The sequence below is a fragment of the Dissoconium aciculare genome, assembly GCF_010015565.1.
Source record: "Dissoconium aciculare CBS 342.82 unplaced genomic scaffold K489scaffold_2, whole genome shotgun sequence".
NCBI lineage: Eukaryota > Fungi > Ascomycota > Dothideomycetes > Mycosphaerellales > Dissoconiaceae > Dissoconium > Dissoconium aciculare.
Window position 1 is genome coordinate 1,503,857 of NW_022984952.1, and position 18,215 is coordinate 1,522,071.

The window sequence follows — 18,215 nt, forward strand, 5'->3', positions numbered from 1 at the left end:
GTCGTCGTGGTCGTGGTCGTGGTCCCTCCAGCCTTCGGCGCCGACGTATCCGTCCGTGCCGACGCCGATGGCGAAGGCGCGGTTCGCGCTCCGGGGGCCCCAGGCCCAGCCGTGGCCGCGGGAGATGGGGAGATGGTACCAGCGGAAGGCGCCCCACGAGGAGACGATGCCGATCAGCGAGCCGGAGAGGACGTCGAAGCCGAAGTGGTAGTACTCCACGAAGCGGGTGGAGACGATGTAGACGGCCACGGCGAGCGGGATGATGACGATGATCAGGAGGTAGTTCGGCGGGGTGGCGGCGGAGTTCTGGATGGTGAAGGTCCGGGTGGTGGGCGAGGAGGGTTCGCCGACGGCGGTCGTGGCGGGCGAGTGGAGGTGCTCTTCGTCGTGGGCGGTGGTGTTGGCGCCGTCGTAGGCCATCTGGGTTTTGGTCGATGGCTGAGTGGACACATGCGAGTCGGGCGCCGGGAAGTGATCGGGGCCCGATGCGGAGCCGGGCAGGTAGGGGATGGTGATTTGGAACTTGGAGCAGAGGAACAGGGAAAGGTAGAGGAGACCCGACCACGAGAACGACGAGTGACCGCTCGGGAACGATCGGAAGCCATCATCTAGAAGCCTCTTATCCTTTTGTTGACAAATGCTCGATGTCACGAGAACCCATCGCTCGTTGAACGCGGCGGCGTAGTTGCTGACGGCGTGCGCGGCGATGTTGGCGTAGTCGGGGTCGCATCGAGCGAGGAGATCGGGTCGCGGCTTGCCGAAGAGGTTCTTGGTGCCCTGCGTGACGAAGAAGGCGACCGCGACCGACAGACACAACCCGGCCAATCCTTTTTCAAGCTCCCACAGCTTCAGACGGATCAACTGGGACCGGTTGATGCTGCGCGAGAAGCGCGGGCCGGGGACGAAGACCAAGGTGACGACGGCGATGATGACGGCGGGCCCGACCAGGGCGACCAAGGCGAGGGTGAGGGTCGAGATGGTCTCCAGGACATATGGGAAGGAGATGGTGAGGTCGACGAGGGAGAAGGCGCGGTGTTGCGGCGATACCCGACTGAGGCCAGCGCCAATGGCGGCCAGGACGATGATCGCGAACCAGTCGAAGATGTAGGCGGCGATGAGCCGCTTGGGCGGGATGGAGGACCCGTGGGATTTCATGACGGGCTGATAGTTGCTGTTGCTCCGATTCATGCCCGATTGTGCTGGCCGGAGAGAGAGAGAGAGAGAGATAGAGAGAGGGTTCAGTTGGGTTGGTGGATGATGATGATGATGATGGGATAGTGAGTGAGGATGAGTGATGGGTGATGTGAGTGATGGAAGGGCCAAGCAAAAAGAGCAAGCAGGTTACTGTAATTCACAGTGCATCTATAAGCGCGGGAACGAACATTGGGGACGAATTCTCATATTCCCTCCTGATTATTATGATGATCAGTATTAACACACCTGTGGGCTGGAGGACTACAGATCCATCCATTATGATCCCATCCATCCAGTAGAATATAATAATAATACATGAGCACCTTGGGCAGTATACATAAAAAGGAATAGATGTACTGTACAGCGCCCCGATGGACACGCGTACAACCAGAGTACTAGGTAGTGATTATGATTGCAGTCAGTGTGAACCGCCGCCGCTACTCCCCCCCCATGTCGCCGTCCAGCGCTATAGTATGCATAGTCAGGTACTCGGTCGCTGAATGTGTGGTGGAATCTCTTCTCTCTAGTTAGTATACACAGTAGCCGCCTCTCCCAGCTCGTCGGTGACATCCTCACGCTCACCAGTGGTAATAACCTCCTCACTCATCACCAGTAGTAATTGACCTAAGATGATAACAATGATGACAATCCAGTGTACACCATCCCATCACCGGGCCATACGTCAATTCCCATCCATTCTCTCCCTCAATGGACCAAACATTCATCATCATCATCATCATCATCATCATCATCATCATCATCATCATCATCATCATCATCATCATCACTAATGATGGAATGACCATCGCAATCTCCAATGACAGGCATATACATATAGACACATATTACCCCCCCTGGTTCAAATCATCAAGAGATGCAGGTGTCTAGTGAGCAAAACGACGACGACGCCGTTCTTAACCGGAAGCGGCAAGGCAGCACACGACGACTCTCATCACCCTCACTCTCCCTCTCTCTCTCTCTCTCACTCTCACACGCACGCGCCGCGCCCACTTTGTCTTTTTTGCCGCTGGGGGGGCTGAGGAGAAGCATGACGTGTGCGTGTTTCCATCCTGGACCCTGTCCGTCTCCCCTTGGTGGCTCTCTTCAAGTTCCTACGGGACACACATCCATGCTGAACCCCACAGCATCAGTAGCAGCACCAGTAGCAGTACCAGTACCCGTAGCCACCAAAGGGAATGAACGAATTGAATGGATCTTCTCAGGCTGTACTCGGAATTGCAATGGTCTGTCATCGGAGCACGCGGGCGGTCTCCCAGAGCCTCAACGAGAGGTCGCTATCACACACGGCGACGAACCACGCGCGTTCACATCTCGGTATACTTGATATTCATCGATCGAGACAGACAGAGAACATCGCAGGCTGAGCCGTGATGATAATAAGCGCCGTCCCGTGCTGGAGGAGAGATACCTACCTACCTACCTAGGTAGATAGTATGTGAGGCGTCGTCAACCATGAACGGGGTGGCGGTGCAGTCCTTTCCCGTCCGGCGGTAACGTCGCCGTCGTCGTCTTCTCCGGTGGCGCGTGCGGAGTGGGCGATCGGAACAAGTCTTGCCGCGTGCATCATATCTTATTTATTTACTATTCACATGGATCGGTCGACGGGCTTTGCTCTTCAGGAGGACCACGGACGGGCAGCACGAGACGACAAGCGCATCTGCTGTCCTGAAGTCGCAGTACACTACTGGTTCTTTGTGCTCCGGCGCTTGCCCTACAGCTGTTGTTGGGCGCTTGGCCGGGTTAGGGTTGGGGTTGGGGCCAGGACCTGTACGTACTGTACCTACCCTGAGCGCGACGGCCTCGATGGAATAATCAAATCAGTTGGGTATGTAGGTACGTCCTGTCGTGAGTTGGCTTTCGATCATGAAGCTCGATCGAGCAGTATCGTGCGCGGGCTTGAAATCAGGTTGTCTTATCCTAGCGGCTGTTCACCGTCGTGGTGAGGATCACGTCGGCGGTGTCTCCCAACGTGAGTCGTCATGTGTAGAATCATGTCTGCGCGCTCGACGAGCTTGAAGTACTGTCCATTCGACAATCGCACCTCATCATTGACACAGACGCTTTCCCTCTTCTTGGATCATCATTCGTAACATTGCTCCCGACGGCCTGCAGCCGAAAGGAAAAGGCGCGTCTACACACGTGATTGAGAAAACCAAGGGTCCCCTCCGACATTGAAACTCCGGACGCCTGCTCCACCACACACGGCTGGAGGGATCGAGCTCCGATCACACCTCCCTCCTTCCCTCCCTCCCGTCCATCTCAACTCCGCAGCGCGCGCAGACGCTCCCCCAGCTTGTCCTCCCGCTCCTCCTCCGCCGGCGCCTTGAAGTCCTTCGCGGGCGCCGCGCTGGCCATCTCCTGCGAGAGCTCGACGCCGGCCTCGTCGGCGACCTGGCTCATCAGCTTGTCGACGTCCTCCTGCGGCGTGCCGACGGCCGTGGCGGACGACGTGGCGTTCTCGTAGTACCCGGTGGCGACGTCGAGGTCCTCGAACTGCGTCTCGAAGCGGTCCATGACGGCGGAGATCTGTGGTGGGGGGAAGGAAATTCATGTCTGATCAGCTCCTTTTGCTCCTGCGTCACCGTGTCCGTTTCTGCCCCGTGTTCCTCGCTCGCTCCTCGCGTCCATTTGGCAACCCAGATGTCCGAGCCATGTCCTTCTCTTTCCCGTGCGGCTTCCCTCCGGGTCCGGGTGTTGGGGGGAGCAAAACATACCTTTTCCAGATCCATACTCTTCATCGCCGAGTCCATGCCCCGGACCACGTTCGCCATGCTCCCGGTGACCGAGCGCATGGTCACGGCCGTCTGGACGCGCGAGCTGACGGCGTCGATGCGCGAGGCCAGGCGCAGGAGGTTGACGTGCTCGTTCTTCTTGCGGATGGCGTTGCCCGCGTAGATCTTGGCGATGTCCGTGTGGCCCTGCTGGATGGCCTTCTTGAGCTTGGCCTTCTCCAGCTGCTCGTCCTTGCTGGCCTTGGCGGCTTGTCGGTTGAGTTGTTTGGCGGTGAACTGTGGCCGAGGCGGTACCCACAGGGGGTGGTCCTGTCAGCCTACGGCGAAGTGACGGGGGGATGGGGAGGGGTTCGAGGGTTCGTGGATGGATCGTCGAGTGGAATGGGCATCTACCGTTCGCGGCGCGGCGACACACATACCTTGAGGTTGAACAGGGCCTTTTCGAGCCCTGACATGATGGGCGACGAGGAGCTTGTATATGTCGGGCGAGGTCGGAAGTAGTCGTAGAAGATATCAAGAAAGAGAAAGGAGTTGTATGTCGCAGGTAATCTGAGGATGCTCCGACCAGTGTCGCAAGTGACGATGGTCCCGTGTCGAGAGTGTAGTGTAGAGAAGATCGGCAATGAACGGCCCTCTGCGCGCCGCTGTAGACGGAAACTTTAACCAGAACCGAACTTGGGACTTCAATCGCACGCCAAGCACATCATCGACTACGACTACCAGTATTGTGCAGTTCTTAGCATTATTGACAGTATGGCCTTTCGCGTGGGCTGTGATGAACGGCGGCAATCTAGATGCCTGAGCGCGTACGTCATGTGGGGTTGCGATTTTTGCCGAGTCGAAGTTTGGACACAGCACGTGTCGAGGTGAACGAACTCGGCATCAGACCCGAGCATCACATGAAAGAACCTCGACGCTTCCCACACACTGCGATCTATGAAGGACATCGCTCACGCACGAGAAATAAGACCCAAGTTAAATGTAATCAGTGTGATTGAGATCTAATCTGGTGGGTATAGCGACATTGTTGCGCTACTCTAATTCCCTTTTCGTTGTATCATACGTGAAGGCCTGCTTCTGCGTTCATTCGCGCGTAAAGCAGCAACGTCGATCACGGACCGTCCCTCTAGAAACGACCCCCAGCATTATCAGAAGGCTGTCGACCAGCCCTCCTCTCCTCTTCGTCCTCCTCGTTCACTCCTCCCAGGCCCGTCGCCACGGGGAAGCCGGCACCTGGCCGACTTGCAACCGTGCCGCTACGGCTACGGAAGCCACCTCCGGGCGAGGTAGCGGTGGGGCTACGGTCTGCGCTCATCTCATGGGCGAGTTGGCTCGTATCGAGGGATTGGCTGCCGGCAACGTTCGGCGAAGCACCGAAAGGAGAAGTGCTATACGGTGGTGCCAGTGGCTGACCTGATTGCTGCTGTGCCCGTACGCTCGCCGAACGGTAGGGCAAGTGACCGGGGGCATAAGACGACGGTGCAGCAACGACGGCTGCAGGTTCGCTGATGGTCGGAACACTCGGGTTTCTCCTGAATCGCATCGCGGGATGATCGTTGCTGTTGCGACCGGCCGTCGCGGAAGGCTTTCGCTTGCCGCGGGTGCTCTCTCGGCGGAGAAAGCTTCGAACTTCCTCTAGATCGTGTTGGTCCGGGCTGGAACGACCCCCGAGGGTGCTGGCATCGTCGCGACCGGTCGCCCAGCCTTCGTCTCGGACAGGGTCGGATGCCGGATCCCGTGATGTGAGATCCTCGATGACTCTGCCGTCGTGATAACTCAGACCGGCCATGCCCACCTTTGCATTGGCGTCGGCGTCATTCGCTGCCGCCTCCTTGGCATCTTCGATTTTCTTGACTGGCACCAGACGCGCTGCTTCTTTTGCCGCCGCCGATGCAGCAGCATTCTCCTTCGCCTCTGCCTCACTGATGGCGACAGAGAAATTGGGGTTCGCAGCAGTCCCGGCAGCGTCAGTGCCACCAGCGGGCGCGTTGAGGGGTACAGCACGCAACGCAGCGACAAGAGCACACATGAATTTGCTTCGGCGAGTCGCACGAAGAGCCTCATTGGCCCAATTACTCTTGTGCTTGATTTCCACGCGAATCTGGAGCTTGTTCAAATCGGTTGTGCCCAACACTTCAACCTCCAAGTCTGGCTGGAAGTCGCGGCTGTTGTCCTTGTCGGTGACAAATTTCTTCAACTCATTCTTGAGGATTTGGATGTCATCGAATGTCGTGTTGTATTGGACGTCGAGAGTGATTTGCTCCGTCATAGCTTTGCTGCGGCTGACATTCTCCAATGCCAAAGTGTTCAGCACGATGTTAGGGTACTGGTTGAGCTGACCTGTCTTGGGGCCAGTCGCTCGTCGGAAAACAGTGAACAAAAGACTGATGTGTTCAACCACGTATTGGTCGGCGCCGATGTCAACACGGTCACCGATGTCGAAGGGGTGTTTGACGAAAAGGAAGATGCAGGAACCGAGAATCTCCTGAGCAGTGACAGAGAAGACGAACGAAAGGGACAGCAAGGCGGTTCCTGTCGTGGCCAGGGTTGTCGTGAAGTTCGCATTGAGGAAGGCGACGAAGATGAAGACGACGGCAATGAAGACCACGACCATGAGCAGACGGTCCAAGACATTGATGGCTTGCGCGACATCGACCATACTGTTAGCGATGGCCTTACGCTCACGGCCCCATTCCGTGACCGTCATGATCATCTCGTCCAGTGAAACATCTCCGTTGCCATCGCGGTCAAGCGTCCAGAAGGCCTCTTCGGCTTCGTCTCGGCGTTCGATGCCAAGAACGTCTGTGATGTCGTCGCTGTGAAGAGCCTCACGACCATCAAGGACCAGCGACATCCAGATCCGGCGAGCGAGGGCCTCCGACGTGACCTTTTTCTCAAGTGCTTCGACGACGATAGAGTGAGAACTGTTGGGGTTGAAGACCTCTTTACCTGTGATCTCGTGCGCCACGTTGCCGAACGCAGATGTCACCTTGTCGCCGAACCGCCCAACATTTTGGATGAATCGAAGCGGCGTAGCGGAGCCAGTTCGTCTGTGTCCATCCTGTCCATTGGATCTGCGGCTTCGGCCGCCCAGGGCTGCAATCTGCAGCTGATCCGCGATGATGTAATCTTCCTCGGCAAACTCGTGGCAGTAGGCAGGGAACAATGACCGCGATGCATCGTACAAGAGCTCGAGGATATAGACATGTCGCTTCGAGTCCTTGATCTTGGCGTTGAATTGCTTCCGATGATAGTTGATGGAGATCATCTGCACGATGAACTTTTCGCCCAGCAAGACGAGCGAGGCCACAACGGCAGCGCCCAAGATCTTTTGGACGATTGACTGCCAGGGTTGTTCATTCGTCGGATTGGGACCCTTGTCTGGGGCATTACTGGCGTTCCATTCCTCCAAAAGTCGCTGCTGGTAAGGATTGAGGGTCATGAGAGGAACGAAGGTGGCCAGAGAAGTCACAGCCCATCCGACCAGAGATAGCGGAATCTCTAGCTTTCGGATGACCGATGCATACTTCCGGACCCCAGAACTGACCACTCCGACGAAGATTTGAAAGACATGGGGCAGAAAGTGGGCGACCAATTTCGATGTCCACAGACTCAGCCAGACGACCTCGACCCAGGTGAAGAACCAAATGAGGGAGACCCCGGCCAAGATTGGTGGCCTTCGATCTGCTCTTGAATTCTGGATGGCCACGCCCACGATAATCGGCGCAGCGATGAGCAGCCCGAGCGGCAGAACGTAGAGGAAGTAACGTGTGATGATTGAGAAACCAAAGATTTTGTCGTAGATCTTGCCCATGGTGGTCACGGTATCCATTTCTCCGTCATATCCTACACGTCCTGAGGGTCTGCCTCCAGGCGAATCCTGTTTCGTTCGACGGCCGCGGAAGAACGTCTTTTTCTCACGAGAAGCAGTGGCGTTCGAAGGTGAATGTCGTAATGAGGCGGCGGTGTGGAGTGGACGGAGGCCGTTGCCGGATGTCTTGTTGGTGGACACTTGCTCGAGAGGGATGTCGACGGTGGAGTCATTAAATGCCATGTGCTCATCCTGATCTGGGTAGAGCTGCTGGAACCCATCCCTCGAGAAGCGTTTCTTCGTACTTGGGCTGGGCCCGAGGTATGAGGCTTGTGACGCCATGGGATGAGATGTGTTTGTGATATGTGAGACGAATGCAAGGTGATTTCAGGATCGATCAGGCCAGCCTGTCAGCCGTACTTGAGCTCTTGTCGCAGGAAGCGCCCGAATGAGAAAAGTCGACGTCTCACAGGATTGGGGCTTCGGGTTGATTGAGAGCTGATCAGGAGTTGTAAATTGACAATGGCGACTGCACGGCAAATTCGGTGTTGCTGTCGGCCCACCAGTGAATGATAATAAAATTTTGTACAGGAGTCAAACGAAGGTTGGAAAAGAGAAAACGACGTCCGAGACCAATGGTGAGTGATGAGAGAGATGCGAATGATGCAAAGACGGTATGAAGGAAGAGGGATGTTTCGTCAAGACAATGCCATGAAGAAGATCAAGCCTTGGGACACACTGTAGAACGCTCGATTGCACATACTAGGTAAGCTTAGGTACATACTAGGTAGGTATGCAGTATGATTCCATTGCAACACGAAGCGGAAAATGTGACCGTCGCAAGCCGCGTGTACGCCCGGCGCCAGGGGACCGACAAGTTTAGACCTGACGTCATGCGGTAGCATCCCTAACTGAACTCAGGGCTGTCGGGGGGAAAAATTGGTCGCTTCGGTGGAGGTGGCCTTTTCCCTTCCTTTTTTTTCCCTTTTCCCTGGAGCGCCTGTCACGACGGCCGGCCATCAATTCCAAGCCTGGGTTCGGAAGAGCGCTCGTCTACGGCATGAGTACATGAATCCACGCGTTCAATGGGTCGTGGCTGTTTCATCTATTGAATAGCATTCGTGTCACGGTAGTCAGATTTCATGAGGTGCAGCATAAATACCCAGGTAGCCAGTATGCATACAACAGCCCATTGAATCATGTGATATACATCTACATGTTCCTGTAATAATTATCATCGGCCAGGCTGGATGTACTGAAGGACGGACGTGTGGACATTTCCCAACGCTTGTCCGACGCCGTCCGCAGTGGCCAACCGCGATGCATTGCACCATCGAAAAAACACCAGACTACCTAGCATCTAGTACACGAGCGTGTGATAAAAATATCCTGCGTTGGCTTCGTTGCCTCCCATTAATCCCACAGATCATAGACTCACCCTGTCTGCCGTTCTCCATTGCATAGGTATGGACAAACGGAGACCTGCAGACGCCAAATCTCGATGGTGGTGGTGGTGGTGGTGGCGACATCAAAACCACCTGCAGATGCAATCAATGGTGGGACTTGTCTCGTATCGCTGCTCAACGGGCGTGTTGTGAAATCTCACTTCCTCTGGCTCGGCCTGGCGTCAACTGCGGTACAGCTGGAGTACGAAATGTTTCAGGGCCAGCCCTGGAGGGGCATCTGCTTCCGGTCAAAGATTCCGCGATGCCCTCTGTAATAATGATGCCTCCCTACCTAGGTAGGTAGTAGTCTCTCTCTACGGTACCTAGGCACTGTGATCGTTTCTGGTGATGCCCCTTACAATTTGAATTGTTGCCTCATATCAGACAGACCAAGATCCACTCGTCTAGCTGCTTCATCGCAGGTAAAACTACCTAGGTACCCACATTGGAACATAATGCAGAGTGTTACGTTGCACCTGGGCAGAAGCGGCAGGCGACTTTGTACCTGCATCGAGACGGCTTCTCTAGCGCCATCCTGCACATTCTCCCTTTTCTTCTCCCTTTTCTTCTCCCTCTTCTTCATCGAACGCGTCAGCTGGACCCACATTGCAACCCGACCTAGGTGCACATATAGATTGCGCAACTCCTTAATATCTGGAAAATCCAAAAGTACATGTTCTACAATTCCCACTGTGCGAACCGGTCTCTGAGGCTCGGACATTCATCCGACCTCGTTGAATACTATCGTCAGAGAGGCAGTATCTACTCTACTCCATCCATCGTGACGATAATGGAAGCGACCGAAATTCAAGCACTCCAGCGCTGTACGGTATTACTGAGATGCTTACGATGACAAAACGATTCGAGAACTCAACACAGGACCAGTACCGCATTCTGATGGATGTGATAAGTCGAGATCTATCTGAATGGCCGCGGATCGTGAACAAATCGCCTCCGAACCAGTAACGGGCCAGACCAAAGCTCCATGTTGCCCATATTCTGGTGTCGGAATCGCTTTCATGCATATCTAGGTACCAAAACTGCGTAGAAAATCTTGGCATGTACTGTGCGATATGATGTAAATGTGCCGGACATTGGCCAACCACACGAATAAATCTCGGTATCCACGTACCTCGTGAAAAATGCAAGTGATTGGCACTAGCAGCCCTGTGGAAAGCGCCTCATCGCGGGTACCGGCCTGCTGACAATGAGATCAATGAAGGGGCGTTTTTATGCCGCCCTGCGTATTATTACCTTCACTGCAAATACGGTGTAGATCTGTTCCGTTGTCAATCATCAACCCATCAAGTTTACTAATTAAGGTCTTCGTGAATCTCCTCAATCGTATACAGCCTTCAGAATTGCTAGCTCTGAGACCATCAAACTTACCATCAAATCGCCTTACGACTTACCAAGAAGCGGTTCATCATCCATCATGGCATCTCTCGTGCTGCTCCTGCTCTCGCCTCTGGCTCTCGCCCAGACCACAACCATTCAGCTGCCCTTATTTGGCTATGACGCGCAGGCAATCGACGCGTCTGTCATCGGAGTCACCAGCCAACTCACCACATTCTCCCTCGCCTGCCCGATCGGTGCAGACTCGAACGAATGCGGTCTTTTCCCTAAACAGACCCTGACCTTTGGCCCAAGCAAATACTTGATGGACATCAATCTGTCCGACGAGTTCACGGGCATCCAGAGCTGCGCCATCACGAGCACCGCTCCCGTGTCCGGAAGACCTCCGGTGACCGCCCTCTGCTCCGAGTCCATGGGCGGCTCCGGCGCCAACTTTCCCGGCTCGTCTACCACGACGTATACTGATGGGACTTTCTTCCCGGTCCGAGTCACTGCGGGCGCATCGCTTCTCGCGGCACAGACGGGCGCGGCCGCCACGACAACCTCATCCGGGCCGACCGCGTCGAACACGGGCACGGCTGCGACTGGCACTACCGGCTCACCTACTGGCTCGGCCGCGGCGCCAGCGAACACGAACATGGCGGGCGCGTTGGGCGCAGAGGTATTTGGAGGTGCCATCGGCGCAGCTGTCGGTGTGGCCGGACTTCTCTTCATTTAAACAATCTTCTTGCATGTTTCTGGTTTGAGAAGCATCCCTTGATGCACGACGGCACGCTCGAAAGATGAGCAGCCAGATTCGACGACGAGGGTTGCCCATTGAGAGCAGCCACGACGCTGCATGATCTGCGGACGTGAGTTGCACAAAACGAGGTGTGATTGAGAAATCCACATGTGTACAACTATGCGCTCGAAGGACTGTACGTATATTGTACTGTATAATTCCCCCCAAGCACCTCATTGCACGTGCCATAGAACCGCCAACAGCTTTTCGTCATACACGCCATTGAATTCGCAAACTCTCGCTGTGCCGTCGATGTTCATGCACGCTTCGGGAGGAAAGGCATCGCGGGTTGGCTGGCTGGTGGCTGCGCCGCAAAGTCTACTTGAGCGCTTGCTGCAAGCCATCGGCCCCATTCAGCCAATCCCGACCGAAACGCAATTTCTTTTGCTTCGCCGTGAACTCGGAGGAGTGTCAGCTTGATCGCATCCTTATTCAGTCAGAGCATATAATGTAATAATTGGATCCGCAGCGACTTTCGTGTCCATTTTAGATGGCTTTAATCTTTGATACTGGTTTTTAAAGGTTCGCAGCATTCATTTGTGCCTCTGGAACCGCGACATATTGTCCGACGACGCTCGCCTGCCAACTGCACGCGAAACACTCATTGAATAACATAATACCACTCCACGGTTGCTCATTGAACAACATACATAATACCAACAAACAATCGCTCATTGAATACGCTACGAAGAACACAAGCACGAAAACATAATCATAATACAAGAAATCGAAACAATGAGATCATATCTCACCCTGCTGGCGCCAGCGGCCATGTTCGTTCAGCACAGTGTCGCTGCTGCGACAAATGCAACCACTCTGCAGATCCCCATATTCGGCTACGGCGACTCCATGAAATTGGAGGCCTCCATCGTCGGCGTGACAAACGATGTCACCACCATGACGTTCGCCTGCCCGACCAACCCCCCTTCGGAGTCGTGCTACGTGCACCCCCACGAGACTCTGACCATCGGGCCCAGCACCTACCGGCACGTCTACTCCGACGAGAGCGACCCCACCGACATATTCTCCGGAACGCAAGACTGCGACATCATGGGCGGCGTGCGCACCATCACCTCCCAATACTTCACCACCGCCGGCCCCTCGCCGACCGCCGTCCTGCGCGTCGTCAACGGCATCTGCGACCAGGTCTTCGAGAACCAGCTCTCGCCCGCGAGCAGTTTCGTGAAGACCTTCAACGAGCGGAACCCGGGCGTGCTGCTCGACATGGTCGTCACGGCCGGCGCGGAGCACTTGGCGGCGGCTGCGGCGGCCGCCACCGGGTCGACGCCCACTGCGTCCATGAAGGCCGCGGCCATCACGGCGACGACGGGCGTCAAGATCGCGGGCGTGGTCGCCGCGCAGACGGTCACGGTATCGGCGGCGTCGACACACACCGGAAGCGCCGGAAAGTTGGGCATCGAGGTCGCACTGGGAGCGGTAGCTGTGGGCGTGGCAGGGATTCTAGCGATGTAGAGATCGGCTTGGAAGGTCGGACTTTCATCAATGGAATTGTTCCGATTGCTTTTTTCCTATTTCCGGAGTTCATGAAGGCAAGTATTGCGGGCTTTGCGATGCAGGAGACGATTTCGTCCTCGAGCCTGTATGCTGTAGACGCCCCGCGAGATTACCGTAAAATGCGCCGGAGATCATGAAGCCGAAAATCCCCCTATCCGTCGACCATTTTTCTGCTTATGGGCTGTGCATCACATGTTGGACACGACTCTCGCCGATCTGTAGTTCACACCTCCATTGACCACTCTTCGTGCTGTCCGCGTTCTTCAAGGTCGTTTAGAACGCAGTAACTAGGGACTGCCTCTTCAATGAGTGAAACTGCTTCTGCCAGACACACTTGGGTTTAAACCGGAGTCCGACGGCGAACGCGCTGGATGAAGAGGAACCTCGGAAGGACTTCCCTTGAAGCTTCGTCAGCACCGCCGTGTCACCATTTCGTCCGTTCATGTCACGTGACTTGATATTCAGCAGAAGGAAGTTAATGATTGGAGAAGAAGCTATGCTATGGACAACGTTGGACCACGTCTGACTTCACGTATTCGAGAACAGCTAGGCCAGACATGCTAGGTCGCGGCCAAGCTTGACTTCGGCATAGATCGATAGAGTGGTTGGGTGAATATCTTGAGTGGCTACTTGTGGAACTTGTTGTTCACATTGACGATGATACTGACAACAATTCCTTCTATCGCTGGCAAAGTAAGTAATTTATGGCAATCCATACCATTTCTAGCTAAGGACACATTGATGAACGTCATGTTTCTCCCGAGAGGATAATGCTCAAATGCATATCCGCACGGTGAGTGCTAGGTTTTTGGCGTGCGTATTTCACCACTCTCTCGTCAAGCATATTCAAACACCATCGCAAGCTTCGAGACTCACTAGAAGGTAGGAGACTCTGCGGAATGATCGACTCAGATATAGACGAACACGGTGAGCATCTGCACATTGTGCAGATCTTTGCTCTACTCGAGCCTCACCTCAGAGACCTGAATTGGCGACGGAGCCTCCAAGTTCTACCATACTGAAAATGAACGAAAAGTTTCAATGCTTCTATTTGGTCGGCGATCTAATCACTGATCGTGAACGTCCTCTCAACTCTACCCGAACTTCTCAGCAGCTTAAGTTGGACGGATATACTCCAAAGCATGGTTGCAAAGGCTGAGGTGATGTTTGTTGACTTCGCCAGGAGAACGATCAGGCGACGGCCAGATGGAAGGGTCACCACGAAGGAGCTCCCGCATGATTGTGGCTGCATTGTGAGCTCCCGTCCGACTGACCCTTGGCACCTCTGCATATGGACCCCTTTGCGCATGGCCATCGTAGTGATTGATAAGCCATTCTTCAAAGATTTCCAGGCTCAGAGAATCCCGAGCGGCAGATCCGTTCCAGTATCGCGCCGATAATATCCCATGGGGACCGGAGTTATGCGAAGGCTCCTGGCAACCTCGGCACAAGCGGGCGACTTGTCGCTCACGGTGCACAAGGACCACTGTGCTGGAGTTGTCAATGCTGGTTGAACTTGCCCTTTAGCATTCTTGACCTGTTTGCCATTCACGATTTTCGCTTCAACTTTGGAACCATAGACTCCAATCCTCAGACCCCCATGATAAACTCCACCCTGGACTCGATTGGCAGGGGCTACAGACTCCCAATTGAAATAAACAGCATCTTCAGCATGTGTATATGTTTCCTTTTTCGGATTGTCAACCTTCGACCACCAAACCGGGGCTTTTTGTGGCCCTGCTGTAATCATGGTCTTCCGTCTTTCTCCGACAGGTATCGTGGAGGCGAAAAATACTTGGGTCACAGGATCCCATAGGACAGCGACAAGGCAGAATTGATCCCGGGTGCACATGAGCTCAGGATTGATATGTTCGTACTGTCCTCAGAGGTAGTTGAAGAGAGTTTTGGCAAGCCTCATAATATGCACATCATCTATCTGTGCTGCAGGGATCGAGTAGGTGCGGTCCGCTCTTGCCAAATCTGATAAACGATAAGTTGCATGCCATGTCTTTTCTTTGATTTCTGGCCTTTCTTTGTTTTCTGGCCTTTCTGGATCTTTTGGTTTGTCCGGCCATTCAACCATTTTGATCTGTGTTGGTGATGGTGTGGCATGCGCGGGTAGGAGCGTGGCTAGTATGCACGCAAGGAATATCAATATTCTGCGCATGTTGTCGATTTGGAAGATGAAATGGGTCTCCGAGGTATGCCAGATCAGTGTAAGGACGGGCGAATGATGCAAAAGGGAGCATATTCCCTCTTCCTACGCTCTCTACTTATGAATGGTTTCGGAATAAGAAACGTGCGGCGTCTCCAACATGGGCAAACATGGACACAGTTTCGCCAGCCTGTTTCATGATGGTCAAGGACACTGTCGCGGTTACAAGAACAGGCTATATTGGACGACTCAACAAGTTGGGCGCAGATGAGAAAACTGCAGATTGGACTGGGCCTTGCAAAGCCTTGATCATCGAGTCTTGAATGAAGACAACACTGTCAACTCACAGCTCGCGCGCTCAGCCACCCCCCAAACGAAGGTCTTCACTGGAGGAGGCCTGACTTGGCGAATAGTTTTCAAGATGAACGGCGAGTTGTCCCATGTTCACTCAGTCTTGATACGATCCCAGAGCGGTCGCATCAAGCGCGGCAGGGCCTTTGGCCGCGTCACCTTTTGGCAGTTGAGCAGGAGGATCATCCCCCACTGAAGCTAGTCGACTTGCTATAGCTGCCAGCAATCCAAGTCCGGTGATGTCCCGCGGATCAGCAGGGGCTCAGTTCAGACGGAAATGTATCAAAGCGTGTAATATGCGAGATCCATCTCGAGAACCCACTCTACGTCCATGTTGTGGTGGACCGATGCTTGACTAGCAGTCTAGGGATCAAGCGCCATGCCGCACGATATGTGTCCGCGACTAATCCCGCGACTAATGCTGCAAATTGAGAGAGGGGCGACAAATCCCGAACGCAGGATGGTGCGGTACAGTATAAGCCTCTGGAGGCCGTGCGTCTGTGTGCTCCGGCTTGGCTCTTCGCTCAGTTAGATTGTTTCGGCGGACCAGGCTGTGCGGCGCGCTTGTGCGTGTCCTCCATAGTTTCACCTTTGGCCGGACACGTTAGAGAGGCCCAATCATGCCACATCCTGTTCACCTACTTTCTAATAAGCCAGGCTGCGAGGCCGAGTATGCAATTCAATATTGTCGTCTCCATTGATGGGTTTCGGAAAGTCTTCATCGTGCGACAGTCAGCTACATCCCGCCGAGAAAATGATGTCCATGAGTTCGAAGCACTACTAGTCGCTTATCAACGCATGGGTGCGGAATTTGTTTCGTCGTCCTTACCTTGACGAGCGCTGTACCACAAGAAGAAAATCATCGCAATCTCTCATGAGTTTGCTCGCCCCCAACAGCCTAAAGATGCAAATTCGAGAAGAGTCAACAACATTTTTGACACTTCCGCAGAAGATTCGATGGCGAATATACCAGTACCGCGCCGACGAGGACGGGTACCCCGGACCGGACTATCGTGGCCGACCGAGGGCCAGATTCAGCAACCAACACCTAATCGCCTTGGGTGTGCGTGATGGAATTCCCTATTTGTTCGCAGAGGACGGTGATTACCGCATTGAACTCAACACTCTATCAATGCTGCGAAGTTACAACAACCTCCGCCTGGTGAGCCGGGCTGTCAAAGCTGACATACTTCCACTGATCTTCTCCGAATATCGGATCTTGATCCATGGTACGGCGCTCCAGCACATATCTGTGTTCTTGAACACGATGCCCGAATCCTTACGCCACTGCAGGCGTGTGATCTTCGAATTTGGACACCGGCTTTGTTCGATGACTGGATGTCATTTGCACGGGAGCCGTAATGCGACACATAATGATCTTCGATGTCCTCGAGCAGATTGTATGCGTGCTAGGCAATTCGCCGCTTACGATTCTGACTATCACTTTCAACAGGATCTCGAGGGCTGGCGCAGATTTGTCGATCATATTACTCAGGATGAGCCGCAATGGATGAATAAGCTGCAACTCAGCCTGTATTGCGAAGCCAAGGACGTGGAGGCTGCGGAGATGGCAGTGGCACCGTTGGAGCCGTTAAGATTGTCTCGATGTCTAGTACAGTTGCGCAGCAATGGCGATCGTCCGCCGCCGGGTAGCTTTCAGTTAGCTCAAGACTCTGGCTTGCAAGCCATCGCTCGCCGAGCTGTGGACCTCGCTACGAGGCATCATCCGGGGGCAGGTCAAGCATTTAGATTCATGGATCTACCCATCGAGCTACGGCATCGCATTCTGAGCTTCACTGATCTGGTATCACCGTTGCGACAGATACACTGGGCTCCTGGAGAGGTCGGCTTTTACCTCAGGACTCGTGGCTCCTGGACATTTTGGGGCCATAAATGTCCCTGGGGCAGACTGTTTTGCAATTGGAATCGTGTCGCATATCCGCCGTGCCCCTGCTACCGGACACCGCCTTCAATATTCCTTGTGTGCAGATCGGTAACACAAGATGCCCGAAGAGTGTTCTACTCGTCGAATCGTTTCATCGTGGATTCTCCCGAAATCACCTACGACAGTACACTACAGCCATCATCGCCTCGATCTGAACCATTCGAAGCCTCGATATTCCTCACTCAAACTATCCCTGGCCTTTGTCTTGGCTTTTTGCGTGACCTCGAGATTGCTTTCACTGCCCGCTACTACACTCACCTGGGTATAGAGCCTGCAGTGCTTGAAGACTGGGAGAAGGCTATTGCGCAGGCTTCTCCCCACATCAAAAGGCTTACGCTGACTCTTCACGTGGGAGACGACAGAGACTTCTCTGGCCATGTCATTGAGAGTGAGGACCCCGAAGCCGCGCAGGATGCACTCTTTAAAGTCCACGAGCAGCTGGCGAGACCGCTTCATCGGATTAAAGGCCTTGCCGCCTTCTTTGTTTACGCAAGGTCTCCGTTTGACATCGTTAGCCGTGACACCCCACAGCCATTCCTTCGTGCTCACGAAAAGCATCTTGAACGCCTGGTCATGGGTGATGCATATGATAGTGCTGCACGAGGGAAATGGCAACGTAGACTGAGCCGATGGTTCACACAGGATCCCTTCACAGGCGGAGATGGAGGTGATGATCTGGTCGAGATGTAGTGGAGAAGGTCCTGGAGAAATCAGTGACTGCCAAGATCCAGCGGACATATAAGAGCTGGCTCAGCCACGCCTTGTCTGAAGCCGTACATTTCCGTGCGTGTAAATGCTATACGGAATTGGTCGTCGTCCGGGCCGCCCTCCTGCCCATTAGATAGTGTCTGCATTTCCACAGCCCCGAGCATCCAGGATCCTGTTCCCTGTACCGACCTTTGTATCCTA

At 54.3% G+C, this 18,215-nt stretch overlaps 8 protein-coding genes across 8 annotated transcripts in view; 4 read left to right on the top strand and 4 right to left on the bottom strand.

Moving 5' to 3' along the window:
• K489DRAFT_386725 (acid phosphatase/Vanadium-dependent haloperoxidase) overlaps positions 1-1,155 on the bottom strand; it is a gene marked incomplete at both ends in the record, with an annotated part of 1,969 nt that extends 814 nt beyond the window's left edge. Inside the window, one exon of the mRNA XM_033606251.1 lies at positions 46-1,155. Coding sequence (XP_033463399.1) covers positions 46-1,155 — 1,110 coding nt within the window. The remainder of the gene's footprint in view (positions 1-45) is intronic.
• A 761-nt stretch (positions 1,156-1,916) lies between these two features.
• K489DRAFT_113849 (uncharacterized protein) lies at positions 1,917-2,672 on the top strand. Its single transcript, XM_033598915.1, has one exon. The coding sequence runs from the start codon at positions 2,069-2,071 to the stop codon at positions 2,537-2,539; it is 471 nt and encodes a 156-aa protein (XP_033463400.1). The 5' UTR covers positions 1,917-2,068; the 3' UTR covers positions 2,540-2,672.
• Positions 2,673-3,474: 802 nt separating this feature from the next.
• Positions 3,475-4,402, bottom strand: K489DRAFT_386726 (uncharacterized protein; the record flags this gene model as incomplete). Its single annotated transcript, XM_033606252.1, has 3 exons — positions 3,475-3,741; positions 3,930-4,223; positions 4,367-4,402. The coding sequence occupies 3 exons, from the start codon at positions 4,400-4,402 to the stop codon at positions 3,475-3,477; spliced, it is 597 nt and encodes a 198-aa protein (XP_033463401.1).
• Positions 4,403-5,073: 671 nt separating this feature from the next.
• Positions 5,074-8,100, bottom strand: K489DRAFT_407113 (uncharacterized protein; the record flags this gene model as incomplete). Its single annotated transcript, XM_033607331.1, has 1 exon — positions 5,074-8,100. One exon carries the CDS (start codon positions 8,098-8,100, stop codon positions 5,074-5,076), a length of 3,027 nt encoding a protein of 1,008 aa, XP_033463402.1.
• Positions 8,101-10,458: 2,358 nt separating this feature from the next.
• K489DRAFT_113917 (uncharacterized protein) lies at positions 10,459-11,363 on the top strand. The gene has a single exon (XM_033598917.1). It carries the CDS (start codon positions 10,639-10,641, stop codon positions 11,275-11,277), a length of 639 nt encoding a protein of 212 aa, XP_033463403.1. The 5' UTR covers positions 10,459-10,638; the 3' UTR covers positions 11,278-11,363.
• A 712-nt stretch (positions 11,364-12,075) lies between these two features.
• K489DRAFT_407115 (uncharacterized protein) lies at positions 12,076-12,813 on the top strand (the record flags this gene model as incomplete). Its single annotated transcript, XM_033607332.1, has 1 exon — positions 12,076-12,813. The coding sequence occupies one exon, from the start codon at positions 12,076-12,078 to the stop codon at positions 12,811-12,813; it is 738 nt and encodes a 245-aa protein (XP_033463404.1).
• Positions 12,814-13,855: 1,042 nt separating this feature from the next.
• On the bottom strand, positions 13,856-15,139 carry K489DRAFT_376779 (uncharacterized protein). The gene has a single exon (XM_033604001.1). The coding sequence runs from the start codon at positions 14,705-14,707 to the stop codon at positions 14,210-14,212; it is 498 nt and encodes a 165-aa protein (XP_033463405.1). The 5' UTR covers positions 14,708-15,139; the 3' UTR covers positions 13,856-14,209.
• Positions 15,140-16,012: 873 nt separating this feature from the next.
• K489DRAFT_428745 (uncharacterized protein) lies at positions 16,013-17,996 on the top strand (the record flags this gene model as incomplete). The annotated part of the gene is made up of 2 exons (XM_033608345.1): positions 16,013-16,523; positions 16,815-17,996. Exons 1-2 carry the CDS (start codon positions 16,236-16,238, stop codon positions 17,994-17,996), a joined length of 1,470 nt encoding a protein of 489 aa, XP_033463406.1. The 5' UTR covers positions 16,013-16,235.
• Between the last annotated feature and the right edge of the window lie 219 nt (positions 17,997-18,215).

Excerpts from the sequence above, each read along its gene's own strand:
- K489DRAFT_113849 (XM_033598915.1), top strand. The coding sequence starts at position 2,069 with ATGCAGGTGTCTAGTGAGCAAAACGACGACGACGCCGTTCTTAACCGG.
- K489DRAFT_376779 (XM_033604001.1), bottom strand. The coding sequence starts at position 14,707 with ATGTGCACCCGGGATCAATTCTGCCTTGTCGCTGTCCTATGGGATCCT.
- K489DRAFT_113917 (XM_033598917.1), top strand. The coding sequence starts at position 10,639 with ATGGCATCTCTCGTGCTGCTCCTGCTCTCGCCTCTGGCTCTCGCCCAG.